The 24,708-nt window shown below is 41.0% G+C and overlaps 1 protein-coding gene across 1 annotated transcript in view; it reads left to right on the forward strand.

Moving 5' to 3' along the window:
- large1 (LARGE xylosyl- and glucuronyltransferase 1) overlaps nucleotides 1-24,708 on the forward strand; it is a 97,943-nt gene that overhangs the window by 45,751 nt on the left and 27,484 nt on the right. The window contains exons 5-6 of the mRNA XM_069519691.1: nucleotides 3,128-3,251; nucleotides 3,473-3,644. Of these exons, the coding sequence (XP_069375792.1) occupies nucleotides 3,128-3,251; nucleotides 3,473-3,644 (296 nt within the window). The remainder of the gene's footprint in view (nucleotides 1-3,127; nucleotides 3,252-3,472; nucleotides 3,645-24,708) is intronic.

Consider the following 24,708-nt stretch of genomic DNA (forward strand, 5'->3'; position numbering starts at 1 on the left):
AGACCTGCCAGCCACACCCTGTATCAGCACACGCACTCCCAGACAGGGAGAGAGGAAAACAAGAAACAAGAGGAGAAGGAGGCAGGAGAAGTGCAGATCCCAAATCTGGGTCTATTTTTGCAAAATTGCAAAATATCCCTAACCCATTTTTGTCAAACTCACAAGCTGTGAGTAAAAGGAGAAACATCCTGAGCTGCAGTTAAACAGGAGGTTTTGCAAAAGTCTCTCCTATTAACACAAAAAATAGGCAAGTAATGTCAGTCGTGCATCCAAACCTGGGTCAAATCTGGCGATAGTCAACCACATGATGGTGCTTTTGTTGCAAAATTATGAAAATTTTTCTTTACTAGCTTTAGACTGTGAATGTGCTCTCTATAAAACACATATAACATGGGCTCTAAACATTTATCATTAAAGATAAAACTCACAGAAAGGAAGTTATGTCTTATCTTTACATCGGTGTGTTTGATAAACAATCGGGCCAGTAGTTTGCTGTGTTGCCATATTGGACCCTAGGTGGCGCTTGGTGATATTTCCTCAATCCCTGACTTGTTCTTAACCTGAGACTCGCTCCGTGCTCGTAGGCCTTTAGGTTGCGTCACCATGATGAACTACACGGTGCAGTCTTTGTGGCGTTTTGGACATATTTGGTTTTCATGACCAAAGAGATATCTGCTCCTAATTTCCACGTCTGCTTTAAAAAAAAAGTGCAAGGAGGAAATTTTGGGATGCTTGACAAAGCACAAAAAAGGATGGTGACTTAGAAAGGAGGACTGAAAGTTTGTCTTCTCAACAAAGATTTTTAACAGATGAGTAAAGACAACTATGAAGAGACAGAGAGATGCATAACGTCAACAAAGAGACACAAAATGAGTCACAAAGACCCCAAATGACTGCGCTCACACTGTTTATCGCCACAGTATCCAGTAAGGAGCTTGTTGCCGTGCATGTGAAGATCCTTTCTATTCGTACTTCTGTGGCTGACAGCTTGTATGAATCTGATATATTCTGACAGCTCCCAGCCTCCAGTACTTATTGAGCAAGTGCAGCTGACACATTCATTCCCTAAGTCATTCAACGCAAGACACCGGGGCGTCCTCACATCACCAGTTTCAGTGTCGCTGTATCTTGACCTGATTTGAATGTACTGAATACCTAGTTTACACCCTACACATCTGTGTGTGTGTGTGTGTGTGTGTGTGTGTATGTGTATGTGTGTGTGTGTGTGTGTGATATGATAGACATAGAAAGATTGTACAGTCTTCTCTGGATTAAGCTTCCGGCCATCCTCTGTGTATTCCCCCAAGTCTCTAAAGCCAAATTACTTGCTTTATCTGGAGCTTTCAGTCACATCACATTTCCCTCATGAGCAAATAAAACTGTTGATGAAGATTAAAACAGACGTACACTTGATGTACTTGAAATATTTTCCTTCCCAAACACCAAAGCGAAAAACCGGCGATCAGAATGTGTATCAGTCAGGATCATTTAAAGAATGCTGCAGCAAAGAAACCCATGAGTTCTTGTGATGGCAGAAGCTCAAGCTTTAAAATGTAACAAGGGCTGAAGCCATAAAACTGTTTTGGCCGTAAAACACAATAATAAAAAAAAAAACAAGCGAAATTGTAAGAAACATCATGGACAGATCCTTAAAAAACTTCTTCTTGATAAGAAATAGTTGTGAAAACTGTGAAACTAGTTTTATTTCATTATCTGAAGCGCTGGAATAGTTGTTTCCGAGGAAGGGCTTTATATTTTCATGTATATTTATGTGTTGTTTTGTTTTAAAGCTCAGTTATTTATCTTTTAAAAAAGAGAATACTTGGACTTACTGATTATTATTAAAAATTGGTGCTCTATAAGTATTTTGGGGGCGAAAGGATGATGTGTGTGTGAATCAAAAAACACAACAGTGTGTGTGCTCATATCGTGATGAAGGACCATGTCATCCAGCGTGACTCACTGATGTGTTTTTAATAGGTTTTTGTAAATAATGGAGCTCTACTGAAGTAGGATAGATGCATATGATTCACATAATTTTCACACTCATCAAACCACTTGACTCCTTATGTTGCACGCATGGGAACATTCTCGCCCTGGAAGAAGAGGGAGAAGTGTTCCGTCGTAGAATAAAGCAGATCACTCCGGCAAACTTTGTATTGATTTGCAGGCATTCTGAAATAAGTATAGCAGAGCCATCACACACCCCCTCACTCTAGGGGTCAAGCTTTCAGGCCTATTTTGTTCTCTTGGCATGCACCACGCAAACACTCGCCCACCTGTGGAGAACATGGTGATCTCACTCATCATGATATATCACTTCTTGCATCTGTGTACACCAGTGCCTATGGTGGGGTTATGCACCGCAGCTCTGCAATAATATATATAATTCTTTATTGCTGCTTTCAGACTACGAAGTCCAAACATTTTGTGAAAATACAGCGAGACAAACTCCCAGCGAACCAATTGATGCGATTGATGTGAAACTGGATGAACACTAATTGAGAGTTGCCATACACGATGAAGACGCAGACGAAGACGTCAACTTGGAAAGACGAGAGATAAATCATATCTTGGGCGAAGAGTTCTGACATGATGGTGCAAACTGAGCTTTCCACAACGAACTGTATACGTCAAGTCCTGCTTCCAACGTGCTGAGGCGCCAACCGTCACCTGAATGTTCCGGAAATGTTCCCCGTCGTTGTGAACGGGTCCGATTTCCCGTCAATTTCCCGCTGCAGTCTTCATACGTGAAAGCCAAACTCTGGAAAATGTCCAGATCCAATTTGATGTTTTGGTTACTGTTGACACTGTCGTTGCCGACAGTCGCATCGATTCCTTTTCTCTTCTCCGCCACAGTTTCCATCACTGTGTAAGTGTAGATGTCACTTTGATCACAGATCCTTTTGAAACGTCCCGTTGGATGTCTTCGTGACTGAGGCTGCTCCAATCTATGTCCACTTGTTTCTTCAGGTTTTCCTTTAATGCTAACTGACTTTATCTAATAGGATGTTTCTGTAAAAGAACAACAGAATGTATTTAACCTTTGGTCTCTGTGTGTGTGTGTGTGTGTGTGTGTGTGTGTGTGTGTGTGTGTGTGTGTGTGTGTGTGTGTGTGTGTCCACAGGCGGAACCCTCTACATTTCCATTTCATCACAGACTCCATTGCTCAGCAGATCCTGTCCTCTCTGTTCCACACTTGGATGGTTCCTGCCGTCAGGGTTGATTTCTACGACGCAGATGAGTTGAAGGTGAGGAACACCAACCGCTCTTCACTTTACTAACCCCCGGATCCCCTCAGAAACACAGAGAGCTGCACTCAGCTTCACTTCCTCCCCTGCAGCGCTCGATGATGTGCTCCCCGTTTTTATTTCTCCGGAGAATCATTTTTAAGAATGATGTTATGTAAACTGCGCTTTTATTCAGGCCATTTAACAGCAAATGATCCCAATGTTTCATCTGCGTGTTTCAGAGCGAGGTGTCATGGATCCCTAACAAACACTACTCTGGGATCTACGGCCTGATGAAGCTGGTGCTCACCAAGACGCTGCCGTCCGACCTGCAGAGAGTCATCGTCCTGGACACAGACATCACCTTTGCCACTGATATCGCTGAGCTCTGGGCCGTCTTCCACAAGTTCAAAGGTAACACAGCTCTCGTTTTCTAACTGTCGAAATAATTGGCCGGACACCATGAACGTTTTATCAGTATGGCTTTGGATTGTGGTTTTGTGCTGGTAATCAGTTTCAACAATATCTGATTTGATTTACGCAAATGAAAGATTTTGCTGTTTCCTATATGTTTAATAAAGCTTTTGACAACAGCACGTAGATCTCTGCCATTCACTCCAATGTGTCACAGCATATGAGAGTGACATTGCACTTGTGGATCAGGCTCCTGTCTTTCTGCTACTTCACTAAATAAATACATATATATATATACGTATATGCAGCTTGTCTACTTCTTACCTGACTGGCTTGTATCATTCAATATTCTGCACATAGGAATTGAAATCAAAAATAGGTAAAAGTGAGCAATAGAACAATTATTAAAGCATAACGAAAATCTAACAAATGTTTCGTCAACACTACTGAACTGATGTGTCGGTCTGTCGGCAGCTTGCAAGAGTTTCATCTAGCTGTTTTCTTGCTGTTGACAAATCCCACGTTGAGCGAGCTGTATCCAAGTCAAGCTGAGCTGCGAGCGACCTCAACTGTTCAGGGCGTGTTAGCATGGGGAGAGTGTTTGTCCACAGCGCTCGTGGAAAAACATGTAATGTCAAAATGTCAGGCTGGCATAAGTAGCTGTAGTTTGGCTGAGAGTTCAAAAAGTACAGGCAAACTCCCACAGATTCAGTCGGTTGTGAGAAATGAACATGGAGAGTTTGAAAAACTAGCTTTTTCACCTTAACAAATTGATCATGACTTTCACTTGTACCCTAACCTCCACCCTGGGACATTACTTGAATGGAAGTTTGTCAGGTGAACGCAGTTTACTTATTTCAAAGCGGTCCCCAGTGTGCCCCGTGTGCCTGACAGCAAAGTCACGTCCACTGCAGCGATAAGGTGGTATTTGGTGATACATGCACTCTGCTATACATTGTTATCTACTAATTTGCTTTTGGTTGTTTTATATCTTTTGCGATTAAAGGGTTCTTGTGGAACAGTTAACGAATAACACTGCTGGTTTAATGTTAATGGTAAATTGGATCTATTATCTGCTTCAGTTCACCTCCTCAGGTCTGCGTCGCCACTTTCCCCGTCTCCTAAATGTTTGTACGCATGGGTCTGAGTTCATGTACAAGTCAAGTTTGTGCTTATAGATCCCAACTTTTTACATGTGCATTCTTTAGACCCCGTCCTGTTCACCTCCTCCATGTTAATGGATGGGACATGGGCCAAACCAAAAAGACAAGGATGTGCTAAATAAAATGTTCTGAAAGTGATGGATCTCAAAGATCCGAATGTTTCTAAAATATTTTTTCTATTTAGTTATTTTTTAACTATATGATCTCCACGCCATGAGCACTGTTGCACAGACTCGGGCTCCAAAATGGTGGCATCCTTATCTAGGATATTGCAGGTATCCGTGGCAACACGTTGTCCGCATCTTTTTATACAGTCTCTGGTGAAGCCAAACCATTGAGTTTACAAAATCTATGTAATTAACAAATGACTCTGCCGAACTGAAAGACCACACTCTTAAATGTCGTCTCACAATTAGGAGGATAATACTTTTAGGGGTTATACATATTTATCATAATACATAACCTTGTGAGTCATTTTATTGGCTGCTGGTCAAAGGAAAAAACAGACCAGACAATGATTTGGGGTCTGGTATTTTTTATGAACATATTTAAGTATTTTTGTTTATTTTCTATAGCTCAGCCAATCATTCTATTCTTTGGAAATAGAAACAATAAAACCATCAATATAATTGTTAGTTGCAGTCCTGTAATTTGGGTGGTAATCCTGATGGCCACACAGAGTCAGAAGGTCTCTGAGAGCAGCTGTATTTCTCTCTCCTCTCACGTTCTCCGACAACGGCTTATGCAACAGCATGACTCACCATGTGCGAGTGCTGTTGCTGAATCAATATGTGGTTGTGATCGGCCCCGTAGAAGCTGCGTGTTATACAGGTGGTGTTTCTATGAGTCTGGGGGAGTAGCTTTCCATCTTTCCTTGAACCACACTGTATACATGCGGTACATGACACAATGATATAGGCCTGCAGCTGTTTCTCTTTACAACCAAACAGGCTTTTAGTGGTAAACTTAAAAGATAATTGTATGCAACATATGGTATAAGACATTAACATTTGTTAAAGAAATATTCTGGGAAATATATATCCACATTTCATCTACCAACACTCGTGCTTATGTAAACCTTGACGAAAAAGAAATGTTCAAACATATTGTTTTAGTTTTGGGGGAAGTTATATGTGTCTTGTTATATGTATCTATCCCTTCAGTGCTTTTCCTGCACCTGCTAACACCCACTGGTTGGTAACTTAGTTTGTGCAGAAGACCTTCAAATGTACAAGGGATATTCACCACCTTGTCCTATAAATAAAATCTTAAAACTAAGAGATCCAAGCCTTGCTCTTTAACTAAACAGAACCAACATTTATAATGCTGATTATAATTATAATCTAGAATGAACAGATACAATATATGAATGTTCAATAATCATGACGCATCTCCAACTAACATGAGGATCCAAGGGGAGAGGATGAAGCACTGGCCACTTTCACAAATCTGCACACCTCACACATGTATCCAGCGGGTATGATTGTCAAATGTGTGTTTCATGTCCTCCTTTCTGCACCAGTTTCAGGAGAGCTGCACCCAACAATGTCTGTAACTCTCCAAATCCAACAATCTGCCATTCGTACAAATGTCACATTGGGATTGCTCGGTGTGTTTATTCAACTACTTCTGGCCTTTTTCAAGTAGAACCCAGTGCAACGTCAAAAACACCTTCCATTGAAAATCTGTGTGACATTTAAACAATGTGACCTTGCACGGTACATGTTACTTAAGCGTGGCTGACGAAAACCACCACCACATTTTACCCAGACTGCACTTTGCATGAACTAGTTCAGCAGAACCCGACATGGACGAAGCCTCAACGCACGGTGCAGACGGAAAAGGGGTTTCAGATGCTGTTAGACGATCAGAGCGGCACATCTTTTGAACAGTCAGACCTTAATAGAATCCTGTCCTCTATCTTAAATAGAGGCCAGGCAGGAGGTGTGGAGGCGTTAGAACACCTTCCCGAGAGTATATCCCTTGGAGGTAGGGAAGAGAGGAGAGCGTAAAGAGAAAGGCAGGAGGAAAGGAGGTGGTGGTGAGTCACACAGATTTATAAGGTGGTGCCATCCTATAGCGCAGCACATCCAACTGGGATTTGGATCAATCTTAATTAACAGCCGACTCCAATGTGGCACCCCCTACCACCCACCCCTTTTGTTGTTCAGTCTGGCTGAACTGTGTATCCCCATTATGTTTAAGGGATTACAACAATGCACTAACACACTTAGGCTTGAGCTTTTTTCAAATTCCCAGCTGATGAGAGCGCTTCCAAACACTGGCATTCCCTGGCCTTAGCCGTGATTTGGCTCTGAGATTAGCCTAATAGAAGGGAGTAAAAATAATGTCTGACTCATTTTAACTAACCCAAAACTAAGAGCAATGTTTCCACAGGTTTAATTAGTAATATCTGCCCACTGTGGTTAATTGTTCAGCCGAGGTTTAGGGTGAAAAGTGTCTTAATTACAGATTTTTCAGAATTAGGGTTGTGTAGAATTTCAAACTCGATACCAATACCCAGGAAAATACTAGATAACATTTCCGATATCACGTTACCAACGTTTGCTGCCTCGCTCCCACATTGACGTTAGTTGTTTTATTAGTAGATTTAAACAATAGCTTAATGATATCGTAAAAGACAACTTATGTTGGCTAATTGCTAATAGATAAATGGGTAACATTAACATGTCCCACTGCCAGGTTTACATTTCATGCAAAAACAGCACTGTCGGTATCAGCACTGTTGCAAACGAGAATCTAATCGGATACAAATTATCTTATCGTTTTTTTTGATGGTCCTAATCTGAATTTTGACTGTTAGTGGGATCTGAGTCTTAATCAAACACCATCGTTCTAAAGATCTTCTCCAGTGTGTCGACAGCAGCTTGTCTTGATCTTATATGTTTAGGTGATAGTGTTGCTATTCCAGGTTCCCGCTGTGAGTTTCTCTTGCTCTTCATCACTCACTTTCTTTCATGTAGCAAATCTAACTTCCTCGACGTTTGATCATCCTTTGTCTCCATCGTCCCACTCTCAAACTTCCTGTAGTGACTGCATTCGAACTCTGTTCGAAGATTCTCCCTAGTTTCAGCCTAGAAGTGTTTCTGTGTGATCAAGGCGTTATTCTGTAACCGAGCATCTCATTATATCAGTCTATTCAACAACTTGATTGGCATTACTTTAATGAACATGAAATTGCACAGAGGGATGCTAAATAATGCTGTTTAGCAAGAGTTCAGAATAAAGAATAAATCAATGTCAACTCACTATTTCTTGAGCGTTAAACCACATCCAACAGTCTGTATCGGTGGGCAACTGTCATGGAGACTCTTTGCTTATGATAACATAGTTGTTGTCGGCAGAGATGATAACATGTCTCCACTATCAAACCTTTCAAAGATGGTTTCTGATGTCAGACTTGAATGCCATTGATCTTTCCTCAGTCATCACTGACTCCTAGTCGACAGACAGCATCCATCTCTTCCCAGTGGAGCTGTCTGTGGTTTTTGTCTGTGTCCACTGACAACGGTATTCACGGTTCATTCAGATTTCTGTCCAGGATCCTTGTTGTCTCATCCTGTCCGAGGTCGTCCTGTCCTTGGGGGGTGTACCAGCAGCAATATTAAGTTGTTGAATGGTTTAAGGTAGGTGCTGGTGCCGCTGAGTTAAAGAACGGTTCAAATATTCTGACAGCGGTGCTACATGTGGGAGTCCATTTGGGAGGCTTCTAGTGCTCTCATTGAATTAGCAGTGTTTGTAACTGAATGATAAGTTCAGCATAATATGCATTTCCACAACACTTATTCCATCAGCGTCACTCTGCTGCCCCAACTTTCTCATTTTCATGCAAAAACAATTTACATTTTCATATCAAACGCATTTACTTCCACTTTGCAGGGTTTTTTTTTTTCTTTTTTTAGTGCAGCTAGGGTAACGTTAATGGAACACAAGCCTCCCTGCAGATGTTTTAAACTATGTTTCAACCCCCTTTAATTTACAATCAAGTACATGCATATTGAAATTCTTCTTTCAGGTTGAAATATGCCCCTTTTACACAAAAATTTGATTTTAGTGGTGTTTTTGGCTCCTTTCTTTTTGCCAGTAGACAAGCTTTATGCCTCCGCACCAGTGACAGCTGCGGCCCGAGACAATATGTTTTCATAGGGTTTTCATCAAAATCCATGGTCCTGGTTTGTTTACATCTTTGAATTAAGTGTTGTCTATTTTCTGGACTATTTTATCTACTCACTTCATTTCTTTCTTGAAAGGCAAAACACTGAATGTGTGCCTCTTTTCTTCCCTCATCACTGATTGTATGTTCTTGCCAGTGGGCTCCAGGGCCATTCCAAGATGTTGACGTAGACCATTTACCCATCCATTGTCACAAATCACTGGTGCCTGCCTGGAATTTATTAAGAGTTAACCCTCCAGTTGCAATCAGTAGATATTCTGGGGTTAGGTGTGGAGCCCTGGGGAAATTAGCGCTCCACTCAAGACCTCATGTTTAATTTTAGCCTCATTCCCATACAATGGTCTACAGGGAGTAGAAACCTTGACCCTTGCCACTTTGACAAATCTGAGGCCTGTGAGGGTGTGTGCCCAGGGGGAGATGGCAGGCAGGTTGAGGTCAGGTGTAGAAGACAGACTGTTGTAATGCATTTGAACTCATTCATTCTTAAACATCTCTCAGGGACCGTGTGTAGAGTCCTCGTCCATTTTTCTTCTCCAAAACCATTTACAGACATAGAGCACTGTCTTTGTTTCTAGAGTGTTCACTCTGCACTAGGAAATGTCGAAGAAACAGTGGTGTACTGTGCTGACCCAGCAGAAATCCAGCTGTTGTGCGCAGACCTTTCCCCTGTGTGTGTCAACATTTATGAGATGTCCTTATTGATTATGCACTTATTGTTGCTGTTCAATGATGTGTTGTGTTTACTGAGCTGTTATTAGTTTTATAGGATTTAATTTGTGAAGGTGATTGTTGATTACAGTGATGTGGAACTTCCAGGACAATAAAACTAACAAATGAACTAAAGCCCATCTTGCAAATGAATCACACCAGCGGTAACCCATGGTTTACCATTAATTACCTCATCTGTGGTGACCCACCATAGACTTATATCTCCTGCTTCATTATAATCTGAAATTTGTTCATCTCTTTTAAGCTCTGTTTTGCATTGTTGCTTCATTGTAAAGCTGTGTGCAGTGCGCCATGCCCTACAGTGCCCATCAAAACATGCATTAAGTTTTTACCATCCTCTGCACGCTGGCAGAATTCGATAGATTTAGCTTTCGCTGTGCTTGTGACTGCAACCAGCATACAGTTATCAGCAGACATCAGTTGTGCATAATAGCTTCGAACTCTGCCAACCGTCACACAAACACCAAAGTACTCAAAATCGCCTCAGTCGAACAGTACTTGTTTCCAGGACCATGTTTGACACACACACACACAGACTTCACAGGTGGAAACAAAACAAGCTGCGCCGTCACAGCGGGTAAAGAAACTACAGGAAGTTAGTTATTGTAATTTGTCTGCTCACTAATACAGTCAGCAGTTGGAGCAGCAGCATGAAGGCAATTAAAGTTGCTTCTTTTCTAGAATCTTGCAGCTGAACCCACAATATGTATCCCCGATCTTGTTTACATATTTTCTCTTGTAAGACAAATGAACAAGTGTGAAATAGTCATTTAATTGTTGCCCATAAGCCCTACATGATAGTCAGCATGCAGACATTCCCAAGTTGGAAATCACCATAAATCTAGGTTAATGACAAAAAGCTCTGCAGTGTATACTAGCAAGTATCACAGAGAGAGAGCAAGAGGCAACTTAAGGTTGAATCCTTAACTTTACTTGGCACCATGGCACTCCAACCCTGACTTGGTTGGCTTATATCATTTAAAAGTTTCATTTACACTGTAGATGTCAATATTGTTTCAGTGTTCCTGTACAGCACCTTGAATCTTCCACTGTGTATGAAAGGTGCTTTATAAATAAAACTGCCTTTTCTTGCCTATCTTTGATGAAACATCCACAAATCCATTTATATAGAATAGGAAACTAAAGATAACTTAAGAACTTTAATGATGTTTATATATGTCACTTTTTTATTTGTATGTTTTTTATCTTTAGTGTATCTTTCTCTTAAGTTCTATAGTGTCTTGAAAAGCACTATACAAATACAATGTGTTTTATGTATTATTATTATTATTATTCTTGCCCAATAATCATCAGGTCCTTATCTTTTTCTGCACTGAGCTGATCATGAAAGGAAAGCTCTGGAGAAACCAGATCCAATTCTCCGGAGTTCCCCCAGAGGTTATGTCTGAAAAGGGCTAAGGTGTTATGATGCTGTTATCTCCCTGTGCCAAATGGCCACACTGGAAAGTGAGGTGCAGAGCCTGGTCTGTACCAACCAGATATGAGCAGAAACAAAACAAACAAAAAAAGAATATACGTGTTCTTCAAAATTTTGAGGATTGTTAAAATGTAGATCATAGCCAATAACATTGGAGATGTGTTGTCACGGGGGGGAGTTGGAGATAGGACTCAGACGCAGAGTTAGAAGAATGCTGACAAAGATCAGGTTTTTCTTTAACCCAGAATAATACAATAACTGGCTAACAGAGGGCGCCTCATAAAGAGGGAATGATTACAAAACTTACAAATGAAAAATCCTACCTTCGATGAAGCGATAAGAAATAAACAACACTTAACAGAAAACCGCTCCGAAGAGGGAAAAGCTATGAAAAGGGGTTACAAAATAAATCTCCTCCTGAGATGGAAACGCTATGAACATTAACTAAAAAAAATAACCCTCCTATATTGAGGGACAACAATACTAATCTACAAAACAAAAATCTCCTCAGAAGAGGGACAAGATCTAAAGATAAACTAACTATACTAACTAAAAGAGAGCTATGAAAACTATAAGGCAAACGCCAACAAAAAACACTCGTAGCGAGGCAACCGACTGTGACTATGAATATCTTTCTGTGACGAGGCAAAAGGCTGGTGGCACTTGACGAAGGGACAAGACACACTGGCACAGGACAAAGGGGAGACGCAGACTATAAGCACACGTGGAGGTAATGGGAAACAGGTGAGCATAATCAGGATCAGGGAAGACAATCAGAGGGAGGCGCATGAGGAAACGAGAGGAGAGTTTCTTTTCAAAATAAAACAAACAAGTCACAATACAAACATGGAGACTGGACAAAAACTTAACTTAACCTTTACTGCAGTGTGACATGTGTAATATAAAATGCAATTTCTTTAAATTGCACTTATTGGTCAAAAATATTTGATAAAATTGTTTGCTCTTTTTCATTTTATTGCAAAATACATAAGTAAAGTCAAATACAACATCAACAACAATATAAGACTAAGCAAATTCAATCTAAAGTAATCTCCGAAAATCACACAGAGAATGTACTCATCCTCCATATGACACACTGACGTTCTGTTTGAAATAGTGCACCGTCTTCATTGGAAGAAAGATGATGTAAGGTAAAGCCAGACTTTGACCCGACATGAGATCGTTGCAGGCTCCTGCACACAGCTGCATATGTTTTAGTCATGTCCCAAGCTGCATGGTTTCTGGTTTTTTACCTTTGAGACACTTGGTAGAGTATGTGAAAAAACAACAGACTCCTTTCCATTCATTGCATTGTACTAGGTACCGTATGAGTATAATGGACGAGGATCAGGATGTTGGACGTTATCAGATTTTGTGCCTGTTCTGTCAGATAACGTGTGAGGGAGGAAAACAGGCCTCCATCACTGATTTGAATAAAAAGATATGAAATGGATATTATCACCATAAAAATAGAGACCACACTCTGGGGTTATCTGCTCTCTGAACTAGTTTCCAATGTGTGTTTCACAACAATATTCACCCTGTGACTAAATGAGCAAAATAAGAGCAGTAATCACAGACATTACACAGCAGATGACTGAGTGACAGTGAGCCAGCGCATAAATGTGGATTTCCTCATTTAAAAATCCCTGCAGGTTTCCTCACTCTCTTATTAGAGATATGCACCAAACTGCTGCACAGTAACACCCAGACACACACAACTAAGCAGGTTTCCCCATAAACACTTATAAATAAATATAAATACTGTTTGAAGAAATTCTTAGTCGGCAGATGGGAGATATTGTGTTCAACAGAGGTCGCCAAGTTTTTGTATGCTTTGCAGATGTTAAGGAAAATGATGCAAGGTTAATGTGAACAGTTGGAAGAGAGAGAGAGACCATGTGAGCGTACTGTGTGTATTATACACAATGAGGAAGCTGATGACTCATTTATTTCAGCCAATTTCCTGCTGATGGCCAGAACAACCTCCAAGACAGTGGGAGGAGTGTATCCCAAATAACACACTTTATCATAAGATGAAAGGTGGAGGAACAGAACCCCTCCAGCAAAGAGCAGTTGGAAAGAATCCTCCGTCTGACTGGTGTTATCCATGCTCTAATGTTGTTCAGCCATAAAGCTCTGGTGTTAAAACCTCCGAACTACCTAACCTGTCTTCTCTCATTTCAAACCAGTGCATGCAGCACTAGTCCAGTAACTACTTAACCTTAGACATCCCACTTTGGGATTTTAAGTTTTTACTATCTTATGAGTCTCGTGACTGTTTTTATTCATTTATTTTATTGTGCTGCTCGTGTTTAATTGTTTGCTCGTTCTAAGGAAATGATCTCAATGTAACTGCCTGATTAAACAAAGTAAATACAATAAAATAATACATAATGTGTCTTCAAAAATAAATGTGGACATACATAATATTACCGCAAAGTAAGAAATTAAAACCTCCCTGATGTAGGTTTTGTCACAACTGGTTCTTAAATACAGACCTTTCAGTCATCTTTGAATCTTTAAATAATTCTATTTTTCAAGTGTAGCTTCATTAGGCTTTCTATTGAGCAGGGCTGTATTCAGTTGGGTTGTATACTGTATAGTTTCAGTCTGGGCTTGGGCAGGGCCATTCAAGGACAGTCAGAAACTTGTTGCAAAGGCAATCCAGCATTTTCTTGGCTTTGTGCTTCAGGTCATTGTCATGCTGAAAGATGGAGCCAGTTTTTTCCTTCAAGCACTTCTCTGCATTTGGCAGCATTCATCCTTGCTTCAGTTCTCGGCCAGGTGAGGAGTAATGCCTGGTGTTACCCACACAAAGTGTTTTATACACATATAACATGGTTACGAGCTTCAGCGTGGGCTCAAACTGTTTGTCTCTAATCATGTATCAAAGGTTGGACCTGGAAGAAAATCAAATCCTTATCTGAAATTGGTTGCAGTATCAGCATGTTGAGGGTAATGTGATTTATCCTCGGGTCAACATTGACTCATTTTTGGAGCGCTGGCAGTTCAGTCCCTGTTGCTGCTTCTCATCATCGAGACTCGGTGAAATAAAAGGCTGCCAGCCATTTATTTCCCTCCTATCTTTCGGTGTGATCACACGGTTAAATATCACGCTTTAAGAGCCGATGACATGTTGACAATAGTGTCAAAGAATCCATTTTACCAGTAGTCACAGAGCTTTTACTTTCTTTTGTTCTATCTCTGTTATCTACCACTTGCACCCAATTGTCTCAGATGATGTGAGACACAAACAGAAATGGAGGCAGAGATAGTAGAGTTACCCATACGCAAACGGAACCTTATCAGTGAACAGGGACTGGGCTTGATATTGCTTTGATTGACATAAACAATAATTGCCCATTTTTAGTGTGATGAAGTCTTTCCACAGAGCTGCTGAGCTGGAACGAACCCCACACTTTTGGGATTGGAATTGTAACCCATCTAGCATCATTCAGCCTCAGGAGCAACACTGCTGCAAACAGGAGCTTTTCCTCCACAGTCGTTTTTCCCTGGTGGCAAAAGTCGTTGCACTTCAACCTCTGCTGAATGAACTGTTAATGCTCTGGACACGTCTTCTCCACAGAGCGTCCATCTTCAAGGGGAAGTCATATACTATATTGTGCAGCGAGGGTATATAATTAATTTAACCTGGTACTATCTTGGCGGCACGGTGGTTCGAATCCCAGTTTAGCCAGGGTGTATTTGGATTCACTGGCTGCCTCCCACAGTCCAAACACATGCAAACTGGAGTTAGGTTAATTGGAGACTTGAAATTGATGATGGTGTTAAAGTGAGAGTGAATGGTTGTTTGTCTCTCTGTCGGCCTTGCCTTCCGCTTGCAACCTCTCGGCCAATGACAGCTAGGATTGGCTCCAGCTCCCCATAACCCTCAAAGCAAAAGTGGTACAGATGGATGGATGGATGGACTATCTTCGATAATCAGCAGTGCAAATTGATAATTTATTGTGGACACGACAAAAAACAGTTTTTAATGGCCCTTGTGCCTTTATTAGATAAAGGAACTCGAGTGAGACAGGAAATGTAGGGGAGAGAAGAGGGAAATGACGTGTCGTAAAACATCGGGCCGACCAGGGACCTGCCTTACGCAGCATGTGTGCTCATGCGGTGTGTGTGCCCTTACAATTGCGTTATCAGGTCACAGACAAGTTCGAAAAGTTTAAGGGGATGATGAAAGTGAGGAGAAGAGGAAACAAACTATACAAACTTCAATTGAAGGCAGTCTCGCACTTCAAAGCGAGGGCCAAATGCCAATTCATTCTGGTCTGCTTTTATGTTCGGATCTGAAAAAAATTGATGATTTACTCCTTAGCATTTCACTGTCCTGAAGAGAACTTCATTTACTGAAATTCATATTTTACGAGGGGGTTTTAAAGAGTCAAGGATTTACAATTTCTTTCTTCGTGAATTAATAACTGGATGGTGAGAATTGTCCTTCCTACTGCCGAACAACAAGAAGATTAAAATGCTGTCTGGTGTCCAGTAAGCACCACACCACAAAAACTGATCCATGGACAGACACTTTTACTCTCCAATGGTCATTTATATTGTGTTTTGACTACACACATTTCACACACATTTGCATTAACAATTCTCCACAAAGCACATTTGCACAGTTTGGCCTCATAAGCAGTAATGGATGACTCTTATGTAACTTACTGTAGATTTGAGGTTCCAAGGTTCCCAGTTCCAAGAAATACTCGAATCCATATGAAAGATGCTCCACAGAAGATGATCCCGTTCCATTGCAGACCCTCATGTCACCATGGGCTTTACTTTAGCGCCATCTTAAGGACAAGGGGGGGATTTCTACATCTTAGCTTTGATCCAAGATATCTTATTATGAAAAAGTCATAATCCTGTGACATTTGCTGATCGTACTCACGTCAAATTGTAACGCTACACCACCTGTAATTTCATTGTAATGCAGCACGCTCAGAAGCATCAAGATATTTTGTTTGAATTTTTGTAATATTGGGTACTGATTTCAAAAGTGCTGGTAGACTGGTACCAAAGACGGTTCTGAGGCCTGTTTCCAGGTGATGCTGAGGGTTTATTGAAACAGAGAGTTGTAAGTACCAAGTGTTAAAGACGCTGAAGCTATGAAAGATTGGTACTATGAAGTTATAGCTGTGTAGTATCCCAGCTTCCATGGCTGTTCCAAGAACCACTTTCAATGCAAATATAATATATTTTTATAATATATTTATTCAGTCGGTATTTGTTAGCGAATGTCCCTGGTCACTGTTGGATTTTTAAACTTAGAACATGAGCAGGAAAGAGAGAGAGCCAGCGAGGATGAAGGGGAGGGGTGTGGGGATTTACATGATTGTGCAGGTTATTGATGATGAAAGGCTTCGCAGATGTAGATTGTCTCCAGAGTAAGTGTCTCCAGAGTCCTCCTTTCAAATTCTTTGACTCAAAAGTCGTCTTGCATCCTTAGATCTACTCCCTGAACTGACTAAATCTGCAGGGAGAATTTCCAGAGTATTGATGTTGGTTCTGGATTTTGGTTTTATATCAATTTCGATAGGATGATAGTCAGGGTGCGCAAAAGATATTTGCATTAAACCCAAATGAAACATGTTCTGCTAATGCACAGTAGCTAGTATGTGGGTCACTATGACAACATCCTGCACCATATTGTGACCCCATGCTTTCCCTCAACACACGACTAAATGCAATTAACATTACTAATGGCAGATGATTCTTTGGCAGTGTAGCCGCCCAAACTACCTGTCCTTGGATTAAGAACACTTAAGTGTATTACAGTTTTCTAACAGCATGAGACACCACTTAGCTGTTTTGTCAGCAGTTCATTCCTCATGCGATAGAAATGCTTTTTAGCTGATCACTTTGTGTTCAAGGGCCCTGGGACAGAGACAGTGAGTTGCTTTGTCATGCCAGCTCACTAACTAGCCTCTTGTTTTACCTGTTGCTTTTTCTAAGCTTTATAGCTTCATGCGGCCACTCTGGACATAAAGAAAATGAAATAGAAAAGAAAATGTGGTTTGTTCATTGACAGAAGAATATAAAAACCACAGGTCCATTTAACAAGATGAATGGCTGGGTTCCATTTAGCTGCTTTCGTTTCAGGTATTCTTGTTGACTCATTTCGGCAAATATCAAATAGAACGGAGCTACTCTGTTGCCCAAGTAAGTAACACCTTTGCTTTGCCTAGTCAAAATGTCTGTTGTGAAAAAAAGACACAAAGATGTATCATTAGGTAATGAGAATATAAGATTAAATGTGATTTAAAATGCTGCTTACCTGAGCTGGATTTAGAACTCAGATGTGGTTGTACAGGTGGTGCAGTGGTTAGCGCTGTTGGTTAGGCACACTGGCGACTCTAAATCCCCATTAGATGTGAGTGTGAATGGTTGTTTGTGTCTGTGATAGGCTGACAACCTGTCCACGGTGTTTCCCCGCCTCTTACCCAAAGTCATCTGAGATTGGCTCACACCCCTTGGTGCCTCTTAAAAGGATAAGCTGGCTGGATGCATGGATGGATGGATGGATGGGTCATTTGTGCACAGAGGACACTGAGATTTAACTGAAATTAAATGTATGCTTTCTCTGCTACATAAATAACTGTGTTCCCTTTTGAGAGAAAAATTGGGACATATATATTTAATAGGTTTTAATTTTTTACAATGTCTATGCATAAGCAATCAGATAGCAGCCTGACATGAAGAGCCATAGATTTCATAATGAAGCAAATGGCTGCTTCTTATCTGCAAAGACACATGTCTCCTCTTGAACACTGATTGTTTGCGCATGGTACCAAATAAACAGCGACTTAAGTAAAATGAACTGATGTAGACAATACTTACAAGTAAGGCCAAAATACCATATGAAGTTTAGCTGATTAACAAGTGGATAACCTCACCGTCAACAAAACGCTGTCTGGCCCAGGTCAGTTTGGCTCAGCTATCAGACACATACACACACACATGCATCAGTCCGCCCACTCAAGAGCTTAGAAACTGCAAAGAAGAACTTCTGAGAGTCTCACTGACCTTTTTCATGCCTCTGCAAAGCTGCAGCCGGACACCATGCTTTTTTTCCCTTTGTCTTTCTGTGTCTCCATCCCAACTTCAAGAACACATCGTGTCAGAACACTTTGAATTCTGCATGGACTCAAGGATGAAATGATTATATTTTGGTTGGTAAAGGTCACTGCGACCTCACAAAAGACATGTTTGGTATAATTTACTAAATATCTCACGGATGATTTAAAAAGACTGGACATAATACGTTTTGCTGGTCAAATTTCAGAGGCTAAGGTCACTGTGAGGTCACTTTTTGTGAGCGTGATTTATTAGGAATGACCAGAGGAAATGTTATTACACCTGGCACAAACATTCACTCGGATGGCCCGATTCGAATTTGGTGGTTAAATGTCAAAGGTACCCGTGTCCTCACAGAACCTGTTTTTGATTGCCTCATGAATGCAAAGTCTCTGGAATGGCTTGAAGACAGTTCTTCCCTTTTGGATATGAACTGCACAGATGACAGTGGCCATAACTCAAGAATGTGCTTATTACCACAAAACACCAACATCTCCAAATGTATTAGATGACTCTAGAGAGACATGGAAGTTTACTGCAGCCTGACTGTTGCTTCAAGGCAGTAATCCTAGGTTTGACCTTATATACATAGAATATCCATTTAGTCTTAGTATACACATACATACATACAATACCTGACAGAAGGAGGTTACAGATTGTAGTGCAGGGGGAGAGAGTCCTTCACTGTTTCACTGAGCATTAAAAATAGAGAACTGGTGGTTGTTCTTTATTAATCATGAATGGCAAGAATCAAGCTTCTCACTCCTACTTTCAAGTGTACAACCAGTATAAAGGCAACTTCAAAATAAGAAAGTGATATGTCCTTGGTTTGAGCTTTCTCACCACCAACCTGTGCATTGTAACAGTTCAAATTGCCCTCAAATATTCCACTATTATTCCGATGGATCACGAATGACATGAATTTGAGAAAACCGTTTAGATTCTGACCTAATAGGTTTCAGATATCAGATTTATTTCTAATTGTGTATCTTTGCGGCTAAAGGGTGAGACATGTTACACAACATAACCATTACAATGGGCCGGCCCTATAGATTCTATAGCCTTTTGTGAACGTATGGAATAAAGACTTTCTCTCCATCTGCAAATAGCGTCTTCACAAGCGTTTCACTGTTCGCCATCCCCAAGGCCGCACTAGAAACAAATGAGATGGCTTAAGTGGGAGACAGTAAAACATTGCTGGTCAGATTGGCTGCGGCTCAGTTTCTCTCCGTTAAACACACACTGGACATTATCTGTGGTGAAGTATTGGAACTGAAGGGGGGACAGATGTTATTGCCTTTCACTTGACTCAGTCAGGAATGTCTCAGGGTCTACAATATGAGCCTTCAATTGCGACTTACAAGTCGTGTCAATCTCATTCCCATTTCTCCCTGAAGCTCAGTAGGTTTCATTTATTATTAAAAGGCCCTGGGCTTTTTGAACAGAATGGCCAATCACACCTGACACATCATCCAACCCCAACTGTCCTTCTTAACCACTTATCCGCATACGATTACGTGCTACTGCAGGGACCTAGTATGGTGTAGGTACTGCAAAATATTCAAATATTCTGTGGTAATGCAAGTAGTGTATCTTTTTTTTAGTGTTGTGTGTAGAGAGAGGTAATACAAATAAATGAACATTGACATTGAACAAAGCTGCTTTTGCTAATTTGTCAGAATTGATATCCAGCTCTGGCAGCAGGGTGGGAAGTTTAACTAGAAAACTATGGGTGAGGATCAGAGGGGCTCTGGCTCCAGCCCCAGTCTGATCGGCCCCTGAAGCCCTCCTGTCTCTGTACAGACAAGTAAATATCACAAAATGTGTTGTTTATATTATGTTTTCTATGCACCTGAGTTTAAAATGCAATAAATCTGAAATTGTTCACTAGCGCCTTAACAGGAAACGATTTGCCAAATATATTCAATATGTGTGTCTTTGCTCAAAGCACCTAGTGGCAAACAAAGAAGTACTTTACTGAATAAGGAATCGTGTGTATGGATTTTGAACATATTCTTGGTGCATCTGTGAAAAATGTGGCCTCTTTATAGCCCCAGATCTGGAAAAGATCTTAGATCTGCCCAAAAACAAAGTAAAGGTGATGTTTACTCTCTTGGGAACTTCTTTCAGATGTGGCAGCATAATGTGCTGTTTTTACAGAATGTGAAAAAGTGTACTCTGCTCAAATGGAATATCTGATGTTATAAATACAACTGTCGAGGTCTTATAGTTGATGCATAGCCGTTTCCAAGCATCATTTCCAATTTATGTTTCAGTCACTAATGTTCCCACACTTTAGAAAGTAAAATAACATGAAATAAGAAATATTTACTGCAACAAACTGTTCCCTTGTGTAATACGTGGTATCAGAAGAAATTACTCACTAGTTCTGCTTGGACAACAGATTTTTCACAATATCCAGCCTTGGTATGGACCAGGTCAGCAAATACCTCCAGACAGTCATAGATTGTTACACAATCGCTGACGGAGAATTCTCAGTTCTCACATGTCCAGTGTATCTCTAATGCTCAGTGAGTAGCAGCAGAGGAGGATGCGTTGTCGGAGTGAAGAGTGCATGTTTGGCCCGTTGACCCTCACATTCATCTTTCTTCATCAGCACCACTGACACAGCAGTAAAGAATTCCCTCTCATCCCCCTGGTGCCTCGCCACAATTCATTTAGGAACCATCCCATCAGCCACCAGCAGGCTGGGACTGGATGCCCTGAGGTTTGCCGTGTGAGGTCTTTGTGGGACACGCGCGCATCCTATTATGTCCAACTCTGTCATACATCCTATCCAGACGGCAGCGGCTAAATAGCAGGTATTGGCTTTAATCCCTCAGGGGCTCACAGGCCAGATAGCCTGTCGATAAATTATAGATCAATAACAACTAAACAGTTTAATTTGAATGAATCCGTATTGAATGTCCAGTGGCTGACAGCTTTGTTTGAATACAGAGAGCAGTGTAAATCAGATGTTTTTGACAGAATATTATCCAGAGGTAGATTATTGTAAAGCAGAACATTTCCTCTTTGTTGAAACACAGTGGAGCTGTATTGATTTCGTTTCTGTTTCCTTGCCTGTCATCGCTCTCTCACTTGGAAACCGACTATTCGACTGTTTTTGACGGAGCGGACGGTTCAGGCTTCACGGTCAGACACACACAGTTTTTATCATTGTGAATGTTTGGATTTAGTCACACAACTAATCACAAGTAAGTAGTTCTGTCAAAGCCTAAAATGCATGAACACTTTATGGTCATTTCAAAATACATTCATACAGGGCATCTATGTGCAGCACATTCCCAATCATACAATTATGCTTCAGTGTGCTGAATGGGGGTTCGAACCGCCGACCTACTGTATAGTGCACAACCTGCACTCAGCCACAGCCGTTCATTAATCACGCTTACCTTTTCATTTTGCTTCTCTGAAACAGTTCCATGGAGAATGACGCTTTCAAGTTCTTTTTTATTAATACTTTTATTGTTACTTGTTCACATCCACAGAGAACTCCACACTGCTCAGCTTTGTGCAGTTTTTCAGGCTCAGTCAGCTCATTATTTTGGTGCAAACTCTGCACTCATCAGTCTTATTTCCAGCCCACAGCAGCCAGGGTTAGGGTCGGGGTCGAGGGTGAGGGCAGGCAGCTGTTTTCAGAGGAACGTCTCTAAAACCCCACGGTTCACTACCCGCTCAGCAGCAAACAGCAGACAGACACAGTCAGAGAGCAGCTGGTGAACATGGTGGAGTTAATCCATTTTTTTTTTTTTTGTTCATCACTTTAGAGCTCGACGTTATCATTCTTTATGTGTGCTTTCTGGAGGGTTTCATACTTTTCATCGTGTTAACTCCTGAAAATCGATGTATAAGTTATGTATAAATGATATGAAAACTTCAGATCAGCAGTGTTTCAGCTCATATGTGTCTTCAAACTATATGTGTCTCTTCAGGCTTTATTTCAAAGTACTCCACGGATGCTGCATTGTACTCCTATAATAGTATTGGGCTCAGAATGAGCATGCCACGCTAATTATTACTGTACTTTATTCAGCCAGTGGGTAGAATCCTATGACTTTCTGTTATGTAATGCAATTTTAATATATTTTTCATTAGCATGGCTTTAAGACAAAGGCAAGGAGTTGATTGTAATGAAGCTGTAATGAAGTCTGTTGTAACGACATCACAATATATATAAAATCTGTACCCAAGTATCGTGATAGTTTTTAAATTAGGAGACAAGAATTGTAGGCTGGAGCTTTGAGCGGAGATTAGAATCACCCTACAGAGGATCTTAACTACCAGACTTTTCATTTTCCAACTTGTAGTCTTCACATTCAGCTGACACTAACTCAAATGATATTGAGGCCATTCATCAGACTTCACACAGCTCTCTCTGAAGACACAAACACAATCCTAACTCCGAGGAAATGTGTTTCCCTTTTAAGGTTTGGCCTTTAGATCCATCTGTAAGTGTACTCACCAGGTTCATTTCTCACATCTTTGAAATTGTCCCTTCCAAACAAGGAAGGTGGACATCCTGCGCATTGAACTGCGGTGGCCGAGACGTCTCACAGAAGCACTTCAACGAATCACGCAAAGGTCACAACATGAATGCAAAAGCCACACATTGGGAACACAACCTGAATGGAAGTGAGGGACAATCAAACAAGCGGTTGTCAAGTCCTGTACGTACGAGTCAAGTGAGCAATTGTTTGTGAAAACCTGGAGAAGCCAGAAAACGAGATGCTTGTCTATTTGAGGTGTTGCGGTGCAGGTGCTTGGAGCGAAAAACAGCAACACAACTGTACCGTATAACCTCAAATAGACAAGCATCTCATTTGAAGCTGCGACTGATTTGACTGGGTTTTCACAAATGACAGTTGACTCGGCAGCACTAACTCTGCTCATTCCACGGTCGGCATCTGTGCTCGCTTATTTCCGTTGTGTGTGTTTTGAGGTTGCGTTGCCACTGTTGCATTCATGTTTCCCATTAATGTGCTTGCGTGAGATGTCTTGACCTCCGTATTTAACGCCCTCACCTCCTGTTTCGACTTGTACTCACTGTAGTTGTGCACACGGTACTTCTTCAGCAGCGACAATTGAGGGTTCTGCTTAGTTTTGTTGTTGGTTTTTGCTCTCACATATTTTTTTCACCCAACTTAGTTCTTGTTTTTTCCCTGCGAAATTTAGAATGCATGTGATCCAGTGTAAATAGACGAAATTCCAACATAATTAAAATGTCATTAACCATAATGAATCACACAGTGTAATTACTTCATTATAATAAGAATGATTAACCATCATAAAACTGTTCATTAGAATATAAACAGACGGGATCTTCCACTGCTCGCCACGATGTTATGGCCTTTTTTTAAAGTTGAGTCACCTGTGTTTTACCAGTAAAAGGCGGGGGGGGGGGGGCAGTGTATTGTTTTGTGCTCTAATTGTTGTGCTCAGTCGTCACCTTGATGGCAGATCTGTGGTCTTTGTTTTGCAGCCTTTCTAAAGGCTGCCTGCTCCAATAGGCTCTCATTAATCTTCCTTACAACCTTCATTAAAGCTGCCACCTCTACACCCATGCCCGCACTCGGGGTTCCTATCTCCTCCCTAATTCCTATCTCCTCGACCTTTATCTCTGCCCAGCATGCCTTCTATAATCTGTCACCCTGAAGCCCACGTACATCCCTCCCCTCTCGTCCCTTCGCCTTCTGAACTTTTCTTCTTTATTTCTCCCCACCTCCTGTCCTTTTTTATACCTATTGTCTAGTGGCCCGGAAACATTTTAATTCACACGAGCCGAGTGTTCAATTCAATTTTCACCCATGCCACTTGTGTGCGCTCCGAGTTTGTTGATGACATAAAAGCCCGTTCTGTGCGAGGATTATGTTTCTGCTGGATCCGTGTTGAACTAGTTAACCCTGAAGTGTCTGACATGATCTTCTGATGGTCTGTAAAAGGCACAGAATCCAAGAACTGCAGGTCATCAGCAGATCATGACTCAATGACCTTCTTATCTGCAACTAAATCCACCAGCGACCAATGGCAAAAAATGATTTGTTATTAAAGCTGCAATCCTAATATAGCATGACTGTAGTGAGTGTGCCACACTGTGATGTTTGGTTTAGATCACTATCTGATCGATGCATGGCTTTTTTATACAGAAAACATAATAGCTACTGTTTATTTACCTTGTCTGTGTCAAATCAATACTGTTGGTACGGTGTAGGTACAGCACCGGTGTAGATACCATATAAGTAGGGCTTAGACATTTAGATAGATAGATAGATAGATTACTTTATTCATCCCCGGAGGGAAATTAAGTCGTCATAGCAGCTGGTATATTTGAATACAATAAAATACAATACAATAGAATAAAATAAAATATTGAGGTAGAAAGAATAAAAACTGAAACACAAGATGAATAGGTAGATAAGATAACGT

Source organism: Paralichthys olivaceus, chromosome 23 (genome assembly GCF_024713975.1).
Source record: "Paralichthys olivaceus isolate ysfri-2021 chromosome 23, ASM2471397v2, whole genome shotgun sequence".
Lineage (NCBI taxonomy): Eukaryota > Metazoa > Chordata > Actinopteri > Pleuronectiformes > Paralichthyidae > Paralichthys > Paralichthys olivaceus.